The 19,955-nt window shown below is 44.1% G+C and overlaps 10 protein-coding genes across 10 annotated transcripts; 5 read left to right on the forward strand and 5 right to left on the reverse strand.

Annotated features, from left to right (window-relative positions):
- Positions 1-7: 7 nt before the first annotated feature.
- Positions 8-1,001, forward strand: K450DRAFT_241067 (uncharacterized protein). Its single transcript, XM_051589035.1, has 5 exons — positions 8-62; positions 133-191; positions 268-306; positions 367-545; positions 617-1,001. Exons 1-5 carry the CDS (start codon positions 38-40, stop codon positions 915-917), a joined length of 603 nt encoding a protein of 200 aa, XP_051444699.1. The 5' UTR covers positions 8-37; the 3' UTR covers positions 918-1,001.
- Positions 952-2,631, reverse strand: K450DRAFT_241072 (uncharacterized protein). Its single transcript, XM_051589036.1, has 6 exons — positions 2,521-2,631; positions 2,398-2,452; positions 2,175-2,319; positions 2,045-2,101; positions 1,677-1,979; positions 952-1,605 (listed from the first exon to the last, which is right to left on the reverse strand). The coding sequence occupies exons 1-6, from the start codon at positions 2,535-2,537 to the stop codon at positions 1,085-1,087; spliced, it is 1,098 nt and encodes a 365-aa protein (XP_051444700.1). The 5' UTR covers positions 2,538-2,631; the 3' UTR covers positions 952-1,084.
- A 1-nt stretch (position 2,632) lies between these two features.
- K450DRAFT_241079 (uncharacterized protein) lies at positions 2,633-5,676 on the reverse strand. The gene is made up of 9 exons (XM_051589037.1): positions 5,654-5,676; positions 5,491-5,592; positions 5,334-5,428; positions 5,201-5,267; positions 5,016-5,125; positions 4,536-4,953; positions 4,180-4,470; positions 3,030-4,115; positions 2,633-2,957 (listed from the first exon to the last, which is right to left on the reverse strand). Exons 1-9 carry the CDS (start codon positions 5,664-5,666, stop codon positions 2,770-2,772), a joined length of 2,370 nt encoding a protein of 789 aa, XP_051444701.1. The 5' UTR covers positions 5,667-5,676; the 3' UTR covers positions 2,633-2,769.
- A 150-nt stretch (positions 5,677-5,826) lies between these two features.
- Positions 5,827-7,078, reverse strand: K450DRAFT_241084 (uncharacterized protein). The gene is made up of 3 exons (XM_051589038.1): positions 6,969-7,078; positions 6,462-6,882; positions 5,827-6,383 (listed from the first exon to the last, which is right to left on the reverse strand). The coding sequence occupies exons 1-3, from the start codon at positions 7,020-7,022 to the stop codon at positions 5,914-5,916; spliced, it is 945 nt and encodes a 314-aa protein (XP_051444702.1). The 5' UTR covers positions 7,023-7,078; the 3' UTR covers positions 5,827-5,913.
- A 418-nt stretch (positions 7,079-7,496) lies between these two features.
- On the forward strand, positions 7,497-8,384 carry K450DRAFT_161825 (uncharacterized protein; the record flags this gene model as incomplete). The annotated part of the gene is made up of 1 exon (XM_051584023.1): positions 7,497-8,384. A coding segment is annotated over one exon (888 nt), but the record flags the coding sequence as incomplete, so codon positions are not given.
- Positions 8,385-9,865: 1,481 nt separating this feature from the next.
- K450DRAFT_174690 (uncharacterized protein) lies at positions 9,866-10,786 on the forward strand (the record flags this gene model as incomplete). Its single annotated transcript, XM_051584204.1, has 1 exon — positions 9,866-10,786. One exon carries the CDS (start codon positions 9,866-9,868, stop codon positions 10,784-10,786), a length of 921 nt encoding a protein of 306 aa, XP_051444704.1.
- Positions 10,787-12,189: 1,403 nt separating this feature from the next.
- Positions 12,190-13,110, forward strand: K450DRAFT_271776 (uncharacterized protein; the record flags this gene model as incomplete). The annotated part of the gene is made up of 1 exon (XM_051593022.1): positions 12,190-13,110. One exon carries the CDS (start codon positions 12,190-12,192, stop codon positions 13,108-13,110), a length of 921 nt encoding a protein of 306 aa, XP_051444705.1.
- A 1,280-nt stretch (positions 13,111-14,390) lies between these two features.
- On the forward strand, positions 14,391-15,314 carry K450DRAFT_271777 (uncharacterized protein; the record flags this gene model as incomplete). The annotated part of the gene is made up of 1 exon (XM_051593023.1): positions 14,391-15,314. The coding sequence occupies one exon, from the start codon at positions 14,391-14,393 to the stop codon at positions 15,312-15,314; it is 924 nt and encodes a 307-aa protein (XP_051444706.1).
- Positions 15,315-15,467: 153 nt separating this feature from the next.
- Positions 15,468-17,152, reverse strand: K450DRAFT_241089 (uncharacterized protein). The gene is made up of 4 exons (XM_051589039.1): positions 16,604-17,152; positions 16,250-16,508; positions 16,019-16,178; positions 15,468-15,954 (listed from the first exon to the last, which is right to left on the reverse strand). Exons 1-4 carry the CDS (start codon positions 16,926-16,928, stop codon positions 15,691-15,693), a joined length of 1,008 nt encoding a protein of 335 aa, XP_051444707.1. The 5' UTR covers positions 16,929-17,152; the 3' UTR covers positions 15,468-15,690.
- K450DRAFT_241092 (uncharacterized protein) lies at positions 16,920-19,646 on the reverse strand. The gene is made up of 6 exons (XM_051589040.1): positions 19,261-19,646; positions 19,037-19,192; positions 18,916-18,975; positions 18,661-18,835; positions 18,188-18,586; positions 16,920-18,120 (listed from the first exon to the last, which is right to left on the reverse strand). Exons 1-6 carry the CDS (start codon positions 19,451-19,453, stop codon positions 17,064-17,066), a joined length of 2,040 nt encoding a protein of 679 aa, XP_051444708.1. The 5' UTR covers positions 19,454-19,646; the 3' UTR covers positions 16,920-17,063.
- Between the last annotated feature and the right edge of the window lie 309 nt (positions 19,647-19,955).

Consider the following 19,955-nt stretch of genomic DNA (forward strand, 5'->3'; position numbering starts at 1 on the left):
TCCTCGTCTTTTTTTACAACAGACTTCGTTTCTCACTATGGCTCTCGCTCCTCAATTCATCGGTAAGATCTAACGGACATTGCCTAGCCTTCCTACACTAGATGCACCGTTTAACGTGAGCATTCCGAACAGGTCACCGCATAGGCTCAGCTGCCGCAAAACATAGCCTCGAGGTCTATCTCGACTATACCGTACGTCCCCGCCAGTAACACCGCCTAGTATCGAACATGACATTGATTGAATTTTCGTTGAATATTATCATAACAGTGCCCATTCTCGGCAAAGATTTACAAGAAGTTGCGCAAGGCAAGTACTAGAGATATCATTACCGAGCACTCAAAACTAGCATTAAACATCGCGTTACAGGAAGTTATACCTTATCTCAATAATGAGCACCCCAATGAAGTGCAACTCATCTTCCGACAACAGGTTCAACCGTGGCACCCTTCGTCCACGCTTGTCCATGAAGCTGCTCTTGCTGTTGAGCGCGTCGATAACACAAAATTTTGGGATTTCTCGGATGTCTTGTTCGAACGCCAAACAGAGTAAATAGAAACATTGCGGCGTATTGGCGACGCGCAGTGGAAAGTAACTAATCATGCATTTGAACTTCTAGGTACTACGATGAAGCGGTTTATACAAAGTCGCGTAACGAGATTTATGGAAAGCTGGCTGATTTGGCCACCACCGTCAATGTTCCCGGTGACAAAGTCCTGTCTTACTTGACAATTCGATCGGGCGAGGCAAAGAACTCCGGAAACCAAGTGACCAACGATCTCAAGTTGCAAATCAAGATCGGTCGCCAGAATGGAATTCATGTTAGCCCAACCGTGTTATTTGATGGTCTGAAAGACGATTCTGTTTCGTCCAGTTGGGACCTTGACCAATGGAAGGAATACTTCAAGTCCAAGTTGTAAATAGTTGAATGCGCCATTGGCGGTCACTACTGCTTATAAAGTTGGGACTGATCTTACTATGAAATGGTGTTTATATGCTATGTTTATTTTTTCTTGATTTTAAAAGTTGCAAACGTGGCCTGTGTGAGGATACACTTATTGCAATGAGTTAGCACTGTACATAACGTTTAACCGAACATCTTGGAGTATGCTGCCTTCTCCTTCTGCTTGCGCTCAACAATTCTTTGTTTGGCAAGAGCAAGTTGCTGCTTGATGGCAGCATCGTCAGGGTTCTGAACAGCAGCTTGTTCAAAGTTCTCAATTGCGGCAACCTCGTTCTTGGTTTGAAGATAAGCTGTGCCACGACGGAACAAAGCCTTTGCCTTGTCAGATGGCGTCAAGTATTTTTCTGGGAACTCAAGAACAGTTGTGGTATCTTCTATGGCAGATTTAAAGTTGTTGAGCTTAAGCTGAGACATGGCTCGGTTAAGATAACAAGGCACCTTGATGCTATAGAATTGAACACGAAGGGCTTCTGGGTCTTCATCTTCATCGAAAACTGGCTTCTCTTGGAGGTAACGAATAGCCTTCTGGTACTTCTTAGCAGCAGATTCATAGTTTCCCTTCTTGAAGTAATCGTTACCAATGGCTTTCAATTCAGTAGCAATCTTAGCCAAGTCGGCGGGTTCCTTTGAGCCTTCATAATCATCTGGCGAAAGAAAAAAAAGGTCAAATGTTGCTGCGCTATTTTTTTATCGTCCACATTATTACTTTGCTTACCAGGGTATTCATCATAAGCATCACCATCAGAGGGCACAGGGACGCCATCACTCTCATTCTCAGCAAGTTCACCGCAGTTAGCAATCACCACATCCTTGACAGGCTTGTCAGCTGAGGTAGGCAGGTTCTCAATAGCACGAACAATACCCTTTCCCTTCAGGACTTTTCCAAAAACGACGTGCTTGCCATCAAGATGAGGAGTCTCGGTGGTAGTGATAAAGAATTGAGAGCCGTTGGTACCGGGTCCGGCATTAGCCATGGACAACAAGAAAGGCTTTTCGTGCTTCAACTGGAAGTTTTCATCTGTACAATTGATCATGAGTGACACTGTCGTATAAAACTCATGAACGTCGAATTTGGATGCTTACCCTCGAACTTTTCACCGTAGATGGACTCTCCACCAGTACCATTGAAGTTTGTGAAATCTGCATATCATTAGGGTCAACCAACATGGCCAATTGCCTCAAGTTACAAACCATAAAAGCATTGCTCGCGTACCTCCTCCTTGGCACATAAAGTTCTTGATCACTCGGTGGAAGATAGATCCCTTGAAGTGCAGAGGCTTGCCAGCCTGACCCATTCCTTTCTCGCCAGTGCAAAGGGCGCGGAAGTTCTCAGCAGTCTTAGGAACGACGTCCTTGAACTGATATGCATTGGTGTTGGTACAGTCAATACGTTTATTGTCATTTACTTTTTCGATTCTCGATATATAAACACTTACCAGCTCAAAAACAATGCGACCTTCAGGTTGGCCACCGATTTCAATGTCGAAGAAACTGTAAACAGAGGTAAGTACGTTGATCACACCGAGTGATAGCGATCAAACCACAATCAGTTTACTTACACACGAGGATTTGCCATGACTTTGGTATAAATTACTTTGAATCACAAAGAGCGAGCGATCTGCCAGACGCATTTTTCATATGAGTGCCGCTGGGTTGCAATTGTTGGAATCTTCGCGAAAATTAAAGAAACATTCTAAACGACGGTGATTTTTTATTGGGGAAAGTTTTGAAAGATGGAGTGTATGAACAAAAAAATAAACGAAAAATTAAACTTGAGGCAAATGGTTCACGAAAGACGTGCTTGTCTTCTACCATGCCTTATCAGTGTTGTTAACAACGACCTCTTCACCGCCAATCTGAGACTTTTCGACAAGAGAGCCAATTTCAAACACTTGCTCGTTAGCCTCGCTCAATAATCTAGTAATTTCAGGTACAGCGGTGCGATCGGCAACAATGACCATACCAATACCACAGTTGAAAGTGCGGGAAAGTTCGTCTGGAAAATACAATACATTAGTGGGTTTTGGAAATCAAGGTGGTCGCGAAATGTTACTGTTATTCAACTTACAGGCAGAGACATTTCCAGTAGCCTTGAGCCACTTGAAAACGTCAGGCAAAGGCCAGGAAGTGGCATCGATCTGGACACCAAGATGCTCAGGAAGGACACGAGGAATGTTGTCAATGAAACCACCTCCAGTGATGTGAGCCATAGCCTTAACCAAGTCCTTGCGAACAACGGGCAAAAGTTGCTTGACATAGATGCGAGTAGGAGTCAACAAAGCTTTACCAAGGGTAGTGGACTTATCCCATGGGCATGGGGAGTGGTATGAAAGACCAGGTTGAGTACCAACAATCTTACGAACCAACGAGAAACCGTTGGAGTGGACACCAGAAGATGCAAGACCAAGAAGGACATCTCCAGCCTTGATCTGGTCCATTCTAGGAAGAATGTTCTCACGATCAACGGCACCAGTTGTGAAACCAGCAGCATCGTAGTCGCCAGGAGCATAAAGACCAGGCATCTCAGCAGTCTCACCACCAACAAGGGCACAGCCAGATTGAAGACATCCTTCAGCAACACCAGCAACAAAGTCCTTGGCGACATCGACCTCAAGCTTACCGCACGCAAAGTAATCCAAGAAGAACAAAGGCTCGGCACCTTGGACAATGAGATCGTTGACGTTCATGGCAACCAAATCAATACCGACAGTGTTGTGAATATTGCAGTCGTGAGCGATCTTCAACTTGGTTCCAATACCATCAGTAGCAGAAACCAAAATAGGATCTCTGTATCCAGCAGCCTTGAGGTCAAAGATACCACCGAATCCACCGATTTCTGAATCAGCACCGACACGCTTGGTAGACTTGACCAATGACTTGATCTTTTGGACAAGCAAGTTACCAGCATCAATACTGACACCAGCAGATGCATAAGAGATTCCAGTATCCTTCTTTTCGCTATGCTTGAAGGCTCGGTGAGCAATATCCTTTCTATAGTACATGCCATCAAAGTTGACAGAGGTAATGCCTTGGTAAGCTTTGTCAACAGCTTCACGAAGAGTGCTGGCGACAGCGGAGACGGCCAAAACACGTCCTCCATCAGTGACAAGCTTGGTATCCTTCATGGTGGTACCGGCATGGAAGACCATAACATCTACAATCATAGAGTTAAACACACGCCTCTTTGACCTTGAAACGGATCGAATGCAACTATCTACCTTCAGGGGTGGCACCAATGGTGATTTCCTTGCCCTTTTCGTACTTGCCGGGGTAACCACCAGATGCGAGAACGACAGTGGCGGCAAAGGCGTGCTTGATGCCGATATGAACAGCATCGAGACGACCTTCAGCACAAGCAAGCATGATCTCAGCCAAGTCAGTATCATCGCTGAGGAGGGGCAAGACAACCTGAGTTTCGGGATCGCCAAATCTAACATTGTATTCCAGGACCTTGGGTCCAGTGGCAGTCAACATAATACCAGTGAAAAGCATACCGACGAAGGGGTATCCTGCAAATCATAAATTTGTTAGCTACCGTGAGCTAATGTGTAACACCATCGTCGCATGAACTCACCATCACGTCGCATGCCATCAATAGTGGGTTGCAAAACGGTACGCTTGACTTCGTCAATGAGATCCTTGGTACCAATAGGGGTAGGGGCATAGCATCCCATACCGCCGGTGTTAGGACCTTGATCTCCATCCAATGCGCGCTTGTGATCTTGGGCAGGGGGAAGAGGAATGACGGTATAACCATCGGAAAAGGCGAGGAATGAAAGTTCTTCACCTTCGAGGTATTCTTCAACAACGACTTCATCTCCAGCGGCACCGAATTCCTTGTCTACCATGATAGCCTTAAGGCCATCCAAAGCTTCTTCAGTGGTTTCGGGAATCAAGACACCCTTGCCGGCGGCAAGTCCAGAAGCCTTAAGAACAACACGGTGGCCAACAGATTGGACGTATTGCTTTGCCTTTTCGAAATCAGTGAAGTTCTAATTGAAAGAGTGTGAATAAATGGGATGATGATATTGCCATCTAGTCCAACGTTTAATACCTCGAATGCAGCGGTAGGAATGTTGTGCTTCTTCATGAAGTCCTTGGAGAAAGTTTTGGAACCTTCCATGGCAGCAGCCTTCAAAGAAGGGCCAAAGACAGGGATACCGACTGTTGTAGATATGCATTAGATCGGATCAAACAAATGTAAACACAAAAGTTGCCGATGACATGGCTGATATTTACTCTTCTTGAAAACATTTTGGATTCCTTCGACCAGAGGTTGCTCAGGACCAGCAACAACAAAGTTGACCTTTATAAAGGGACTGGATCAATAGGATGTAACGCGGTTTGGACAATAAATGTCTCAAAATATTACATTGTTGTTCAAAGCGAACTCGGTGAGTTTGCTGAAGTCACTGACGCCAATATTGACGCAAGAGAGCTTCTCATTGGTAGTAGTACCTCCGTTACCTGACAAAAGAGCATTAGCAAGTGAATATCAAGATTAACTCGAGATTTGTCGTGAAGCATACCGGGAGCTACAAAGATCTTCTCGACAAGCGGAGACTGAGCAAGCTTCCAAGCAATGGCGTGCTCACGGCCACCAGCACCGACCAGGAGGATGTTGAGTTTGTCTAAGGGAAGTGTCAGTTATGCTATACTACTTGGGCCTGAAGCTGCTGCTGTCAACCTAACCTGTGCTAGACATGAGGAATGAGGCCACAAGCAACTTTTCGAACAAAACATCTATTTTGTGTGGAGACGCTGGAATTTTTTTTGGCAGTCACGGTGCAATCAAACTGTGAGTCAATGCCGCAGATTTTTTTTTTTTTATATTTATTTTATTTCAAAAAGAGAGATATAAAAAACTGTACAATAGCAAAACTCACTCAAACTGAGCTCGGATTTCTGTAATATAACCATCAATTAATGTTCCATAAAGTATTCGGGTAGAATCAATTGTAGTACTTACGGTCAATGACATGGTCATAAGCTGCGCAAGCCGGTGACTCGGGATATTCATCTAAGAACGATACTCCCATATCACAGCTCTTGGCTATTCGGGGATCCAATGGAATTCGACCTAAGAATCTGACATTCATCTCCTCTGACATCTTCTCAGCTCCACCAGTGGTTGGCGGGAAGATCGTTGATTCGCCTTTGCAGTTGGGACACACAAAGCCGGACATGTTTTCAACCACGCCAATGATAGGAATCTTAACCTTGCGACAGAAATCAATTTCCTTTCGTACGTCTTGTAATGCAACTTCTTGCGGAGTCGTTATGACAATGGCACCATCGATTCCGCTCTCTTTGAGATATTGTGTCACGGATAAGTGCTCATCAGATGTGCCCGGAGGTGTATCTACCAGCAAGAAGTCCAGCTCCTGCCAATCGACATCTCGCAAAAATTGCTTAATCAGCCCTTTATAAAAAAAAAGAAGCAGGCATGAGTGATGATTCTAATATCATATATGAAGATCCTTCATCTTGCAAGATTTACCGTTCTTTTTGGGTCCACGCCAGATAACAGCGTCGTCTTTGTCAGGAAGCATAAAACCGATACTCATGACGGCCAGATTATCTTGAACAAACACAGGCTGCCATCCAGAGCCAGTTTGATGAATCTGCTCGCCTTCAAGCCCCATGATGGTTGGAATAGATGGTCCACAGATGTCAACATCCATCACACCAACTTGGGTATCTTCGTCATGGGCCAGTGCAAAAGCCAGCTGAGATGTAAAGCTAGACTTGCCTACACCTCCTTTGCCGGAGAGGACTAAGATTTTATGTTTGACGGTGGCCATTCGCTTTGTGATATGAGGAATATCTGGATCTGGTCCTTTTGGTGTTGTTGCGCATATATTCTGGTTTGGACATCCAGCACAGGCATCGGCTTTGCCAGCTTGATCGCTCTCAGTTCCCTACCCAAAGTAAAAGTGAATGTTAAAACTAGTTCTTTATGGTCCATTATGGTCATTTTGCTGTATGCTCCTCATATTATACTTACGGGGCAATGTTCTGGTGCATCTTCGGGGACGGTGTCAGTAGTTTGTGGTGGCATTGCTCGACAATGGCAGTAATACGAAAGAATCTGTCAGCGGTAGGCAAGGTTTTGTCAGCAATACAATTTGTCCCGTCCCAAGTCTTTCAAATTTTGGGAAATTTTGAATCACGTGCACACCTGTCGTCTGGACCACTAAACTTTGTATATTTGATCCAACATCGAAATTTACTATTATACGAATTTATGAAGTAAAGGCAAATATCGAAAGAATTTGACCTCTCTCAAAAATCTCTGCTTGTTTTCGTAGCCTACCTGCCATAAGCAACGTTTGAAATTTCGGCCCTTTGGCCCGATAGTTTACGCGGTGACCGCGCATACGCGTAGACCAACAATACGTGTCTCAATAATACTCCACAAGGAAGTGGATAAAATGAAGCCGAGCACTTTCAAGCAAGGTTATAAAACAGAAATTCAGCTGAATAGTATAGTATTCACAATATTATAACAATTCACCAATCTATGTCCCAAAAAACCGTTCTCATCACCACTGCCAATGGCAACGTTGGCAGCCGCCTGGCTAGACAACTCCTGGATCAAGGCTTCAGTGTTAATGCTTTGGTGAGAAACACTGAATCCGAGGTTGCTCTTGATCTTGAGAAGCGAGGAGCCAAGATATTCAAAGGAGACTTCGATGATATTCCATCTCTCCAGAGGGCATCTCAGGGCATCTGGGGAGTATTTGTCAACTCCCATCCTGTACATGGCACAATGGATGAACTCAAGCACAACCAAAATATCATCAATGCTGCAAAGGAAGCTGGAGCCAAGTATGGTATATACATGAGTGTAGTCATGGCTGACCGCAAAGACGAATTCCCTGGTATGGGACCTGGACATCCTGCCTATACCTACTGGGAATCCAAGACTGGTAGTGAGAAGGCCCTTCAAGAAGCTGGATTTGATTACTGGACAATTCTCCGACCCAGTGGCTTTATCGACAATTCCTTTGGTCCTCTTTCTGCTATGTTGTGGCCTGCTCTGAGAAAGGAACATCGTTTGGTATCACCTTTAGAGCCCAATGCCGCCGAGCCCTACGTTGTCCCTGAGAATATTGCTAAATTCGCAGTTGCAGCATTCAAGGATCCAAGTACCTATAATGGCGAAGCTATCGATCTTGCTGATGAAAAACTCACCAGAGAGAAGCTAGCAGAACTTATCACGGATGTTGTTGGCATCCAAATTACATATGAACACGTTAGCAGGGAAGAAGCCGCTGCTCGTGGTATTTCGCCTATTAATTCAATGTGGTCAGACTGGGCAAAGGACATCAACTACCAAATTGACTATGAGCGCTTGAAGCAATTTCCAATCAAGCGTACTACGGTTGTAGAATATTTGCAGAAGAACAAGGCTTCTATCGCTGAGTACCTGTCTACTGAGTCTCCATCTTCGTCATAACCTTCTTTAAAGCAGAAGTAGAAATTTTTAAAAGCGCTATGCATATGTACTATGGCTTTGTATACCATGTATTCCAGTAAAAATCGGCTTTTGGTTTGTGAAAATGCCAAGTCATTATGCATGTCATCTAACAATTTGATCATGAGCCCTTGCAGAAATTCCTGTATGGAGCGTCTTAGAGTTTAGACTTTTTGAAAAGATCATGGATAAATACACGGAATACCTGTCAACATAACTCTTCGACCTTTGCTAGAGCCATCTTACTAGCCTGACGCTCATGAGCGCCAGTCATATACACCATTCTCTTTGTATGCTGTGTCATTCAATAAATTTTATATAAATGTCAAAGACAATTGTATCCACGATTGTTCATGTATAACATGCCGGAAAATTACCATTTATGTCATTTAAACAAAAGCTTTGACCATGCAGATTTGTGAACATAACATCTCCCCCAAATTGGATTGCAATAAATTGTTATCGCTTTATTCCCCACATCATAATGCTCTTATTTTTGTTCATAGAAAACTTTCTGAGGAATACGGGAAGACAAAAATTTTGCTTGTATGAACTGATTCATACAACATTTCGAGTTCAAAATTTATCGATGTGAGAACGTTGCCAAGTAGGACACACTTGTCCTCAGTGATTTTCTCACCAAGTGCCAATTCTTAGCAATTTCAATTGATGATAAAGTCACAATCGACGTTTCGTGCGCAGCATTTGTTGTTTGTGCAAGTAAGTCCAGTGCTCAAATTATCAGCCAATACCCATGCACGGATATTCGGCAGAGTATATCCGGCTGTGAAGAACCTCTTCCATAGCCCCTTTACATACAATTAACTTTGAGTAACGTTGATCCATTCCTTGGCATCATACATATTGCATTTTACTGCACTTCAAAAGAAAAAGGAATACAATGTAGGAGGTACTGTTTGAGCACGAATGGTACGCTCATAACAAACCTACAGCGAAGGTCCTTACCATGGTTGAAAGTAGATTCCGCAAAAGGATGTGGCGATGGCACACAGAGAATCTTTGCCTCTGAATTTTGCGTGCTTTTCCTCATTTATGTCGAATTCACAAGATAATTCTTATCGTCCATCTCACATATCTGTCTCAACATGATTTAATTGATTATTGAAGAAGAATTGGAGAAAGTGGTAGCGCACTTCGCGGCGAGTTTGATGACTGTAGTGCTTTATTAGTAATGCGTCTAATAAAACCTTGGAGTTGTCACTCCAGATCTGCAGTGATCAACTGAGGAGTGTATAATTATGATTAGCAGTGCTGACGTGTATCGGTTAGTAATTGAACGAAGAAAGTGCCAAATGATACCAGAACATGGATAAATCATGACCGATGTACTGGTAGCCACAATGTATATATAAATATATATCCCTGTATATGCATCGAAACACATCATAGTATTCGTAACAACAATGACACAAAAGACGATCCTCGTTACTGCTGCCAATGGCACTGTTGGCGGTTCTCTGGTTGCATCGCTCTTAGACCAAGGCTTCAATGTCAATGCATTGGTGAGAAATACAGAGTCGGACACAGCTCGCGAATTTGAAAAGCGTGGAGCCAAAATTTTCAAGGGAGATTTTGACGATATCCCGTCACTTCAAAAAGCATCGCAAGGGATCTGGGGAGTATTCGTCAATGCCATTCCAGTGCATGGTACCTTGGACGAACTGCGACATAACATTAACGTTATCAATGCTGCTAAAGAAGCTGGAGCCAAGTTTGCACTGTATATGAGTGTCACCATGACGGATATCAAAGACCAGTTCCCTAATTTTGGCCCTCAGCATCCAAATTACAACTATTGGCAAGCTAAATATGAGACAGAGAAAGCACTTGAACGGGCTGGATTCGACTATTGGACTATCCTTCGGCCTGGAGTCTTCCTGAACACCTTCTGTGGACCTGTGGCCACTTTCTTGTGGCCAACCTTTCAGAAGCAGCATGTCATTCTATCACCAATCCCGCCTTCAGCCACTCAATCCCTAATTGATCCTGACGACATCGCTCGCTACGCTACTGCAGCATTTGCAGATCCAGATACTTTCAATGGTCAAGCTATCGACCTTAGCGGTGAAGAAATTACTCTAAAGGACTTTGCCAAGCTCATCACCGATATTACTGGTATTGACATCAAAGTAGAACATCTTTCCAGAGAGGAAGCAGCTAGTCGTGGTGTGCCAGAAGTAATTAATTGGTGGAATGACTGGAAAACAGCACTTAGTTACAGCATCGACTATGACCGTTTGGAGCAATTTCCCATTCAGCGCACGACATCTGAAGAGTACGTAAAGAACCACAAGGACGCTATTATCAACTTTTTGTCAACATGAGTAGTACACTTGATACTTTGGTAGAAGAAAGTAATATTGTTAGCAATGGCAATGCAGTTTCCACAGTGCGTAGCGTAGTAAAGAAATAAATGACTTGCGTCAAATGTGTGTAATCGATACAGCGTTAATTTATATGAGCGTTGGCTTCACGACATCCAATCTCCTGCAATGCGGTTCCATGCGTGACGTTTATAATCTCTGATGAACAAGGTCAATTTCTTACGTTTATTATAGCACCAAATATTTTGCAATCTAGTCATAAAACTGTTTAGGTCAGTGATGATTTATCGGGCTCTAATAAAGAAGACAATATCCTCTGGTATCATTGGCAGATGAACTGATCTTCGCTGACCTTCCCTCAAGTTTTCGACGATGTCTACGTCCATGCAAGCCATGTCTTGATCCCTATACCATTCCGTTCAATACTTCACATCTGTACCAATACAAAAAACACACGCCCCGTGAGCTATTTTTCTATACCGATCGAGAAAAGCAAGCCGTAGTTTACATTTACTGACCATGGCATCATTCCTGGATGGACCAGTATCAAACGGGTATTGGTGGTTATTCTACCGACACATGGGTGATTCCACGTTAGTGATACCATGTATTAAATGCTTTACTTCACAACCACGAGCCTTCCTTCATATTGTGTGCGACAACACGTACCAGGACGCTGACCATTTAGTTCACCATAATTTGCCATCTCCGAAAAGTGGCGCAATGTGCCTGGCGGAGAATCTGAACTCGTGGCATTCGTCATGGCGCGTAAGCTGTCTTGCTTTTCAGTAGCTGAAAGGCTCCACAGAACCTCACGCGCAATATGGGTTCAGGAAACCAATATTGAGTAAATCGTCAGAGCATACAGTGGCGCATTTTCATGATAAGCGGTAGTGTTGATACTTGACTTTGGAGTGAAGGCGACTCTACTATGCTATGTCCAAAATTGAACTAATCCCGCTGCCGACTAGCTTAACCTCGCAAGCTTGATAGAAACATGCTTACAGGGAATGATCTCTGATGTATGCCAAAATAAAAAAAGGTCGAATCTGAAGGTTCAAAGACGAATCATGACGAGGCTTCGTTTCGGGGATAGAAAATAGCTGCCATCAAGTTTGATCAAAAATGTGATCACGTAGGCAGTTCCCAAGATATAGAACCAAAGGGAGCCATGTTATAAGGCAATGTTCGTTGTAGAAATAGCTTAAATGAATATTTCGTATACCAAGATTAAATCTGTGATTGTCGGCTGGTCAGATACATATAAAACTGTTGCCAGCATTGAAAGAAACTCGGCTGCTGGATGGGTACCGACAATATTGGGGATATACCAGGACCGATTTTCCGGGGAAAAAAGTATAAGTACTGTGATCAGAATCAAGACGAGACCCTGATAACTTACAATGTCACAAAAAACTATCCTCATCACCGCGGCCAACGGCACTGTTGGAAGTAGCCTAGCTGCATTACTCTTAGATCAAGGCTTCAACGTTCATGCTTTGGTGAGGAATACCGAGTCAACAATGGCTCACGACCTCAAGAAGCGTGGAGCCAAGATCTTCAAAGGCGACTTCAGCGATATTTCGTCACTTCAAATAGCATCTCAAGGAATCTGGGGTGTATTCATCAATGGCTTTCCAGTTCATGGTACGATGGATGAACTTACACACAACCAAAATGTCATCAAAGTTGCCAAAGAAGCTGGAGCCAAATTCGGAGTATACATGAGCGTGATGATGGCAGGGCGCAAAGATGATATTCCGGGTATGAACCCGCAACGTAACAGTTATAACTATTGGGAGTCTAAGTCTGGTTCTGAGAAGGCACTTCGAGAAGCTGGTTTTGACTATTGGACAATTCTTCGACCTAGTACTTTCATCAGTAATTTCTTTGGACGTTTCGCCGCTTACATTTATCCGACCTTGCAAAAGCAACACCTTATCTCTTCACCATTTGAGCCTTCGTTTGAGCAATCGTTCATTGATCCTGAAGATATTTCCAAGTTTGCCGCTGCCGCTTTTGCTAATCCCGATACTTTCAATGGTGAAGCCATTGAACTTTCTAGCGAACAAATTACGCTGAAGGATGTTGGAGTCCTTATTACTGATATTGTTGGCATTCCAATCGCAGTTGAGCATATCCCGAGAGAAGAGTACATTGCTCGCGGCTTACCGGATCAAACGGCTGAATGGTATGACTGGGCCAAGGCATTGGATTTCCACATTGACTATGAGCGCATGGAACAATTTCCTGTTAAGCGTAACACCGTTGCAGATTATCTGAAGAGAAACAAGGGATATATAACTGATTTTTTGTCTCAGTAAGCGCATACACCGAACCTTTTGTTTAGCAGAACTATGGTTGTTCATTAATCAACATAGTTGCCTTGAAAGTCCTTTGGAAGCTTATACCATAAATAAAAGCATGTTACCAGATTGGAACCAGAGTCTAAGTAAATAAATCTCTATTGCTTTTGATTGTTCAGCCAGAAGCATAACACTGAATGCGAGATAACATGAATTTTAATTCAATGAAGAAGGAGTAGATGAAGCATAATGGAGCCGACCTCTGCAAAATTCAACCGCTCTGTCCTTGGCACTGTTCGTGGCACCACCCCTTAGCATGTACCTATCCGTTGCACTGACTTATGTTGTTACATTGGATGCTTTATCATAATACAATGAAATTGGCGTGTTCTTTTCAGTTATTGCCAAATGTCAGACTCAAACAATGCAGTTCTTATTTTACAATCTTTTACCGTTCGGAGTCATTGATGGCGCCAAAAAAGTGATGGTATCGGATCCATCGTTGCTTTGTCATATGGAGCAGATGATGGTACGGAACACATTTATCCGCACGATGGGTCAAAGTGCCTGAGGTATGTTAGTTCATGTACGGCGTATTTACTGCGCAATAAGCCAAATTTCTTGCCAAAAAACTGACTATTTCACAGTGTTTTCCAGCTGTGTCCTAAACGAGTTCGAAATTTTTCGGACAACAACGCTAAAATGCCACAGCTCAATGCTCTATTCCAATTTTTCTATCTTTCAACCTTTCTTCTTTGTAGGAACGTATATTATGAACTTGTTAGTCGATTATTCCACCACCAGATCAGTGTATAAACGATTTCTGCTCGGTCAGCAATATCAATTGATATTCCCAAGTGATAACTCCTAAATAGGTAATATTCGTTTACTGATTGACATTGCAAAACAAGAAACTGACGAACTTTGAGTACTGCGCCATAGAAAAAGCTTGAAGAGCTGTTTTCTGCATTTTTTGGAGTATTCGAAAAAGTTATTGAAAAGTTTTGAAAGTAAAAAGCATCATATCAAAGGGGCCATCAATGGGTGAAGTTCTCCATTGACAGGTTTACCTGGAACGTAAAATTGGCATGGCAAATCCATATATGCAATAAACGGCTGACCAGGTCCGAAGGTTTACACGATGCCGTGTTTTCACGGTTTAGCAATAATGAAAGTGAAAAGATCATGCAGCCAATTCCAAAAAGTAACATAGGACAATCAGCGCAGCCGGAAGATTCACAGGTTTGAAGGTATAAATACAGGGCAAGTTTATCGACCATTGATTTCATTCACTCGCAATGTCGCAACAAAACACTATTCTTGTCACCGCTGCCAATGGTAACGTTGGAAGCAGTCTTTCTAGGCAACTCCTGGACCAAGGCTTCAACGTCAATGCACTGGTGAGAAACACTGAATCCAAGATTGCTCGTGATCTTGAGAAACGCGGAGCCAAGATCTTCAAGGGAGACTTCGACGACTTCTCGTCGCTGCAAAAGGCATCTGAAGGCATCTGGGGAGTGTTCATCAACTCCAACCCCATACCTGGTACATTGGATGAACTCAGACATAATACCAGCATCATTAAGGCTGCCAAAGAAGCTGGAGCCAAGTTTGGAGTTTACATGAGTGTGATGATGGCCGAGCGCAAAGACGAATTTCCAGGCCTGAGTCCTCAGCATGAAAGCTACAAGTATTGGGAATCCAAGCACGGTACCGAGAAGGCACTTCAAGAAGCTGGATTTGAGCATTGGACCATTCTTAGACCGGGTATGTTTATCAGCAATTTCTTTGGCCCTATTGCCAGTTTCCTGTGGCCCACTCTCCAAAAGCAACATGTTATTTTGTCGCCTTTGGCTCCTACTGTCACTCAGCCACTCATCGACACAGACGATGTCGCCAAGTATGCTGCTGCAGCTTTTGCCGATCCTAATACCTTCCACGGCCTCGCTATTGATGTGGCTTCTGAAGAAGTTACCCTGGAGAACTTTGCAAAGCTCATCACTGACATTGTTGGCGTTGAAGTCACAGTCGAGCATATTTCCATCGAAGAGGCTGCCAGACGTGGTGTTACTAGTCGTATTGCTGGTTGGCACAGTTGGATCAGAGCACTGAATTACCGTATTGACTATGAGCGCTTGCAGAAGTTCCCAATCAAGAGTGCCACTGTTGCAGAATACTTGAAGAAGAACAAAGCCTCGGTTGCTGAATTTTTATCCGCCTAACTGTTTTTCAAGCAGATTGTCATAATAGCGTTGCCGCCCTTGTAAAAAATGATTGTACGTCTTTATGACCATCAATAAATACATGCGACCTATTTGGCTAAAGCAATGGAACATTTCACATGTCCTTCTGTTATGACAATGTATGCCAGCACATTTTGATATATGTTTTGGGCTTCTGTATGATGTCAGGCCCCTTCTTTATAGAGGATAATCTAGATGTAGACAGAAAACAAACTGGCATCACAAACGGCGAATGTCACAGACAGTCTGGCAAGAGAGGAGAGAGAGTGAAGGGGGGAAGGGGATCAGGTATAGAGCGTCATATATTATACAAGGAGGGAAACAATCAAAGGGGGATTGAAACATCGTAAGGACTTCATTGTGAAGCGACAGGCTTATTGTCATCGTCATCTTCCAAGAAGATGGCACCGGCCATGGATCTCCATGATAAGACTAACACACCAGAAACCAAAATGACGATTCCGCAAAGAACGCAAACGATTTGCCACCAAAAGAGTCGCTCCCATTGGTCATAATAGACCAAGCCGTTGAACAAGCAGCTGACGTTGAAAGAGCAAAAGTTCAGCGGAACAAGAATGACGGTGTCACAAAGGGAAATGCCTTTGTTGAGATAATATAACTGTGAAGAATTTGGTCAGTTGCGGAGAAACCTGATGGGTGGAGATTAAGCTTTGTTTGCTTACCTGTAACAGTGCCGTGACAATCAACGCTGCGACCAAAAGCCATGTTAGTGGATAGATAAACTGATTCTGGCCCTGAAAGATGGACAGAATCAGTAGCTCTAGACCACTTTTAGCGAACAGCATCGCCTGACTGCTTATGTTTGCGCCAAACACACCATAACTAAAAGGTGACAAGACGCCGTTAGAGTTGAGCGGATTGGAGTTCAAGGGAGGTGAGAGAAGATAACCAACCTGATGCCCAAGAGAGCTTTTGTGTTTGGGTGCGATACGATAGTTCGATCAGTGAGAGAGTACTGCATGCTTTTGTATTTGTTTTCCACAATATGAGTGGCAGCAAGCCCTGCCACGATAAAAAACTCCACAACAGCAAAATAAGCAATGAAAGTTGGACGTTTGTACAGTTGGATCAAGTCCTCCAAGGTATGGTTTGGTTCTTGCACCACACCGAATCCACCGATCAGCACAGCACCGAGGACAATAAGTGCGGTACCTTTATGGGGTGACAGAAGAAGAAAGTTATAATTAGATCAGATCAAAGAAGTTGCTAACGAGGGGCTGTGGGGTGTCCAAGGAACGACTGCTTACCATACGCTGTTCGCTTCGTGAAGGGGTCGCCAAGCATAACTTTTGCAAATATAGCATTGAAGACCAAGTTCATAGCACCAATGGGGGCTAAGACGACGATGGGAAGATAACCAATGGTGAAGATGGAACCAATTATATTGGCAATGGTGTACATTAGAAAGCCAGCCACCCATATGGGCCGACGGAAAGCTGACCGTTGCAGTTCTGGTGGTTCAGCGTCATTGAATATGTGAGATCGTCGTTGTAATGTGATAGCAAATGCTTGAATGACACTGGCCGCTAATGAAACGGAGACGGTGACGCCGTATAGTTTGTCAGGCAACATGGGATGTAGAAGAGATGGTTTTGGACGAAAGTTTTTCTTTTTCTCCTTTATAAATTTTCAAAAGCGCAGATGAGGGAAAAATAAGTACAATGGCGAGGAAGAGAAAAGGAAAAAGAAGAGAAGAAAAGACGACGATTATTGCGTCCAATATGGTGGTTGGCCCTGAGTTCCCTGACCACCTTGTGGCTGACCAGACTGTGGCTGGGAATGAGGCTGTCGGTGAGGCTGTTGTGAGTAGTTTTGGTACGTAGACGAGTTGTAATAAGCATTGTTAGCTTGTGCTCCATTTCCAGACTTTCCATACTGGCTATTCAAATCATTCTTGCCACCTTGTTGACCCTGGCTACCTTGGGCCGATGGTTGGCCCATGTAGTTTTGCAATGGTTGCCCACCACCATAATGCTTTTGATAGTCCTGTCCCATACTAAGCTGCTGTTGATGAAGAGCATTCATATCATCGTAGGATGCAGCAGGTGAGTAATGATGCTGGTAGGGTGATCCTCCAGCAGCATAAGGAGAGGTTCCATTGGGCTTGTTGCCATGCTGATACATGGGATACATGTTCTTATTGACAAAGGGTTGACCATAGCCTGGTTGCTGATAGCCTTGGAATTGGTTAGGCATGTAATAGTATGGATAGTATGGCATATTGGCATAGGCATGCTGTGCTTGTACTGTAGGGTTGCTGCCAGCGGCGGGTCCGCTCTGTTGGGAAGTTGCGTTGTTTGTATCCTGAGTGTATTTGTCACGGGATTGATAAGCGGTTGCTGGTGGGTTGGATGGGGAATGGTGCAGCACCGTGGGGTCATAATAGCCCATAGCAGCACGTTGTGCTTCAGTGCCATACATGGCGTAATCGGGAACCGATGCCATTGGGTTCATACCATAGCCAGACAATCCATTGGGATTAGGTAAGTAAGAGTATGGGTTGGCGTGCTGCTCTCCTGTTGTTTGACCAAAGCTTTGATTAGGTTGACCATACGCTTGTGGTTGTTGCTGTTCTGCCTTAGTGTATGAGTTACTGCCGAAACCAGGTCCAAAATTGGCAGCTTGGTCGGCAAGTCCAGATGGCGTTTGGGACAAACGACTGTCCCCATATGCTTGCTGAACTGGCACACCCGTTTGTCGAGCATTATCAGCTAGCTGAGATGCGTTGGTAGCGGCAACATTTTCAGGTTCCTTTGCAGCCAAGCTATATCAACAATCAACGTTAGTACTCTAATTTCGTTAATTGGCGGAACACCGCTTCTCCAACTGACCTGCTGCTATCGTCCTTAAGTTGCTCTTCCGCTTCTATTTCAGCATCGCCGTCGGCCAAATTCAAGTTGCCAAAACGAACTCCAACGCTTCCCAACCCTGTACTTCCTCCAGGAAGTACGACTGGCACATCTTGCCTGAGACGACGGCCAATGGGTGTTCTTTGCTTCGGGGTAGATGCTACCGGCTCTGGGACAACTTCTACCATTTGGTCGACCTGCTCAGCAACGACTTCTACACTAGGGGTTTCGGTTTCATTACTCTGAGTAACAACGGCCTCCTCCAATGGCTTTGATTCCACAGGCTGGATAGTAACCTCCTGTTCAACAGAATTCTCGAGCTCTTTCTTTTCTTCCACAGCTGGAGGTTCCTCCTTGACCGGTTCTGGTGCTGGAGGTGCCCTAGAAGCATATCGGTCAGTATAGGCCGCTAGTGCACGATGAAAGACCCCCCGTTTATATGACCTGGCACTTACTTTAGTAAACTAGCCCATGAAGTCGGAGCTTGGGCGGCGGCAGTAGATGACGAAACATTGGACGCCTCTGTGGGAACTGTAGCTTGGGCTGGGTTTGTAGCATCGGTCCAAGTAGTGTTATCAGTGACAGATTGATCTTGCTCGGTTATAGCCTGGCTATTGCGATTTGCTTTGCCTGCAACTACACATACCGAATTAGTATTTGTTATTTTCACACAAGCAAACAGAAGATCAATTTTATCTATTTCTCCGTACCTGATTTTCCACCTCGACCTCTATCACCAAAGTTTCCAGGACGACCCCCTCTCGTTGATCCTATGAGCACATCAAGTTAGGGCATGCTTCATCGTTACATTCTAAACCTTCATATACCAACCTCGTCCTCGTCCACCGAAACCGCCCCTGGCTGAGGGGACGCCTCGCTCTGCCTTTGCTGGTCGTTGATTGTCTGTGGTAGCCACTGGCTTTTGTTTTTGAGGGGTTTCTTTTTTTGTTTTCTTGCCTTTAACTTCATCCCATTGATTAGCCCAGCCTAGAGATACGTACGAGTCAGTGAAACTTTGTGCGATGTAGTTGATCCACGATTATTCCTAGACTTACCTTCACTGATTCGAAGAGCAGCAAGCTCTAGATCGCCGTCAGCATCCTGAAGAGCGTATAACAAGTCTTCATCAGACCAGTCCGAAAACAACTCCCGTAGCGTCGAGAGTTGTGTTCCATATTCAGCTTTAAGCTTCTTCAGATCATTTCCTCGAGATGCCTGCTGTGACTTTGGGCGAGCAGTTGAGGACATTTCTATAAAGATATTTCGGTTGAGATTCTCCAGATACGTATTCTTTCTTCTTATGTTACTTGTGCTTGTTGATCGCAAGGAAACTGATTTGAAACTGTTTTTTTTGGGAACAAGAAGCTGTGAGTTGATCGTTTAACTCCTTCACCTGCTTCGAAAAGAACGCGCACCACAGGTGCAGTCACGTGGTTTTTTGTTTACCGCATTTTTATCGGTTTTTTCTGCACGATGCGGTCAATAAGACAGTTGGGCGATGATGATGCCTGAGGTGGTCAAAGCTATGAAGAAACAGAGAAATGATCATTTTCAGCTATGATGGATGAAGATGCCTGTTTATGAACCAAAAAAAAAAAAGGTTTGAGGCAATGGTCAGTGAGTTTTTCTGGCCCGAGCTGAAGACAGACAAACTCTATTACGTCAGGGCAAAGCTGCTGTAATAAAACGCTTGTCTCGCTTTTTAAAAGTATTGGGTACATCGACGCACCAGCCACATTTATTGCACACC

This window comes from Umbelopsis ramanniana, assembly GCF_025399195.1.
Source record: "Umbelopsis ramanniana AG unplaced genomic scaffold K450scaffold_27, whole genome shotgun sequence".
Lineage (NCBI taxonomy): Eukaryota > Fungi > Mucoromycota > Umbelopsidomycetes > Umbelopsidales > Umbelopsidaceae > Umbelopsis > Umbelopsis ramanniana.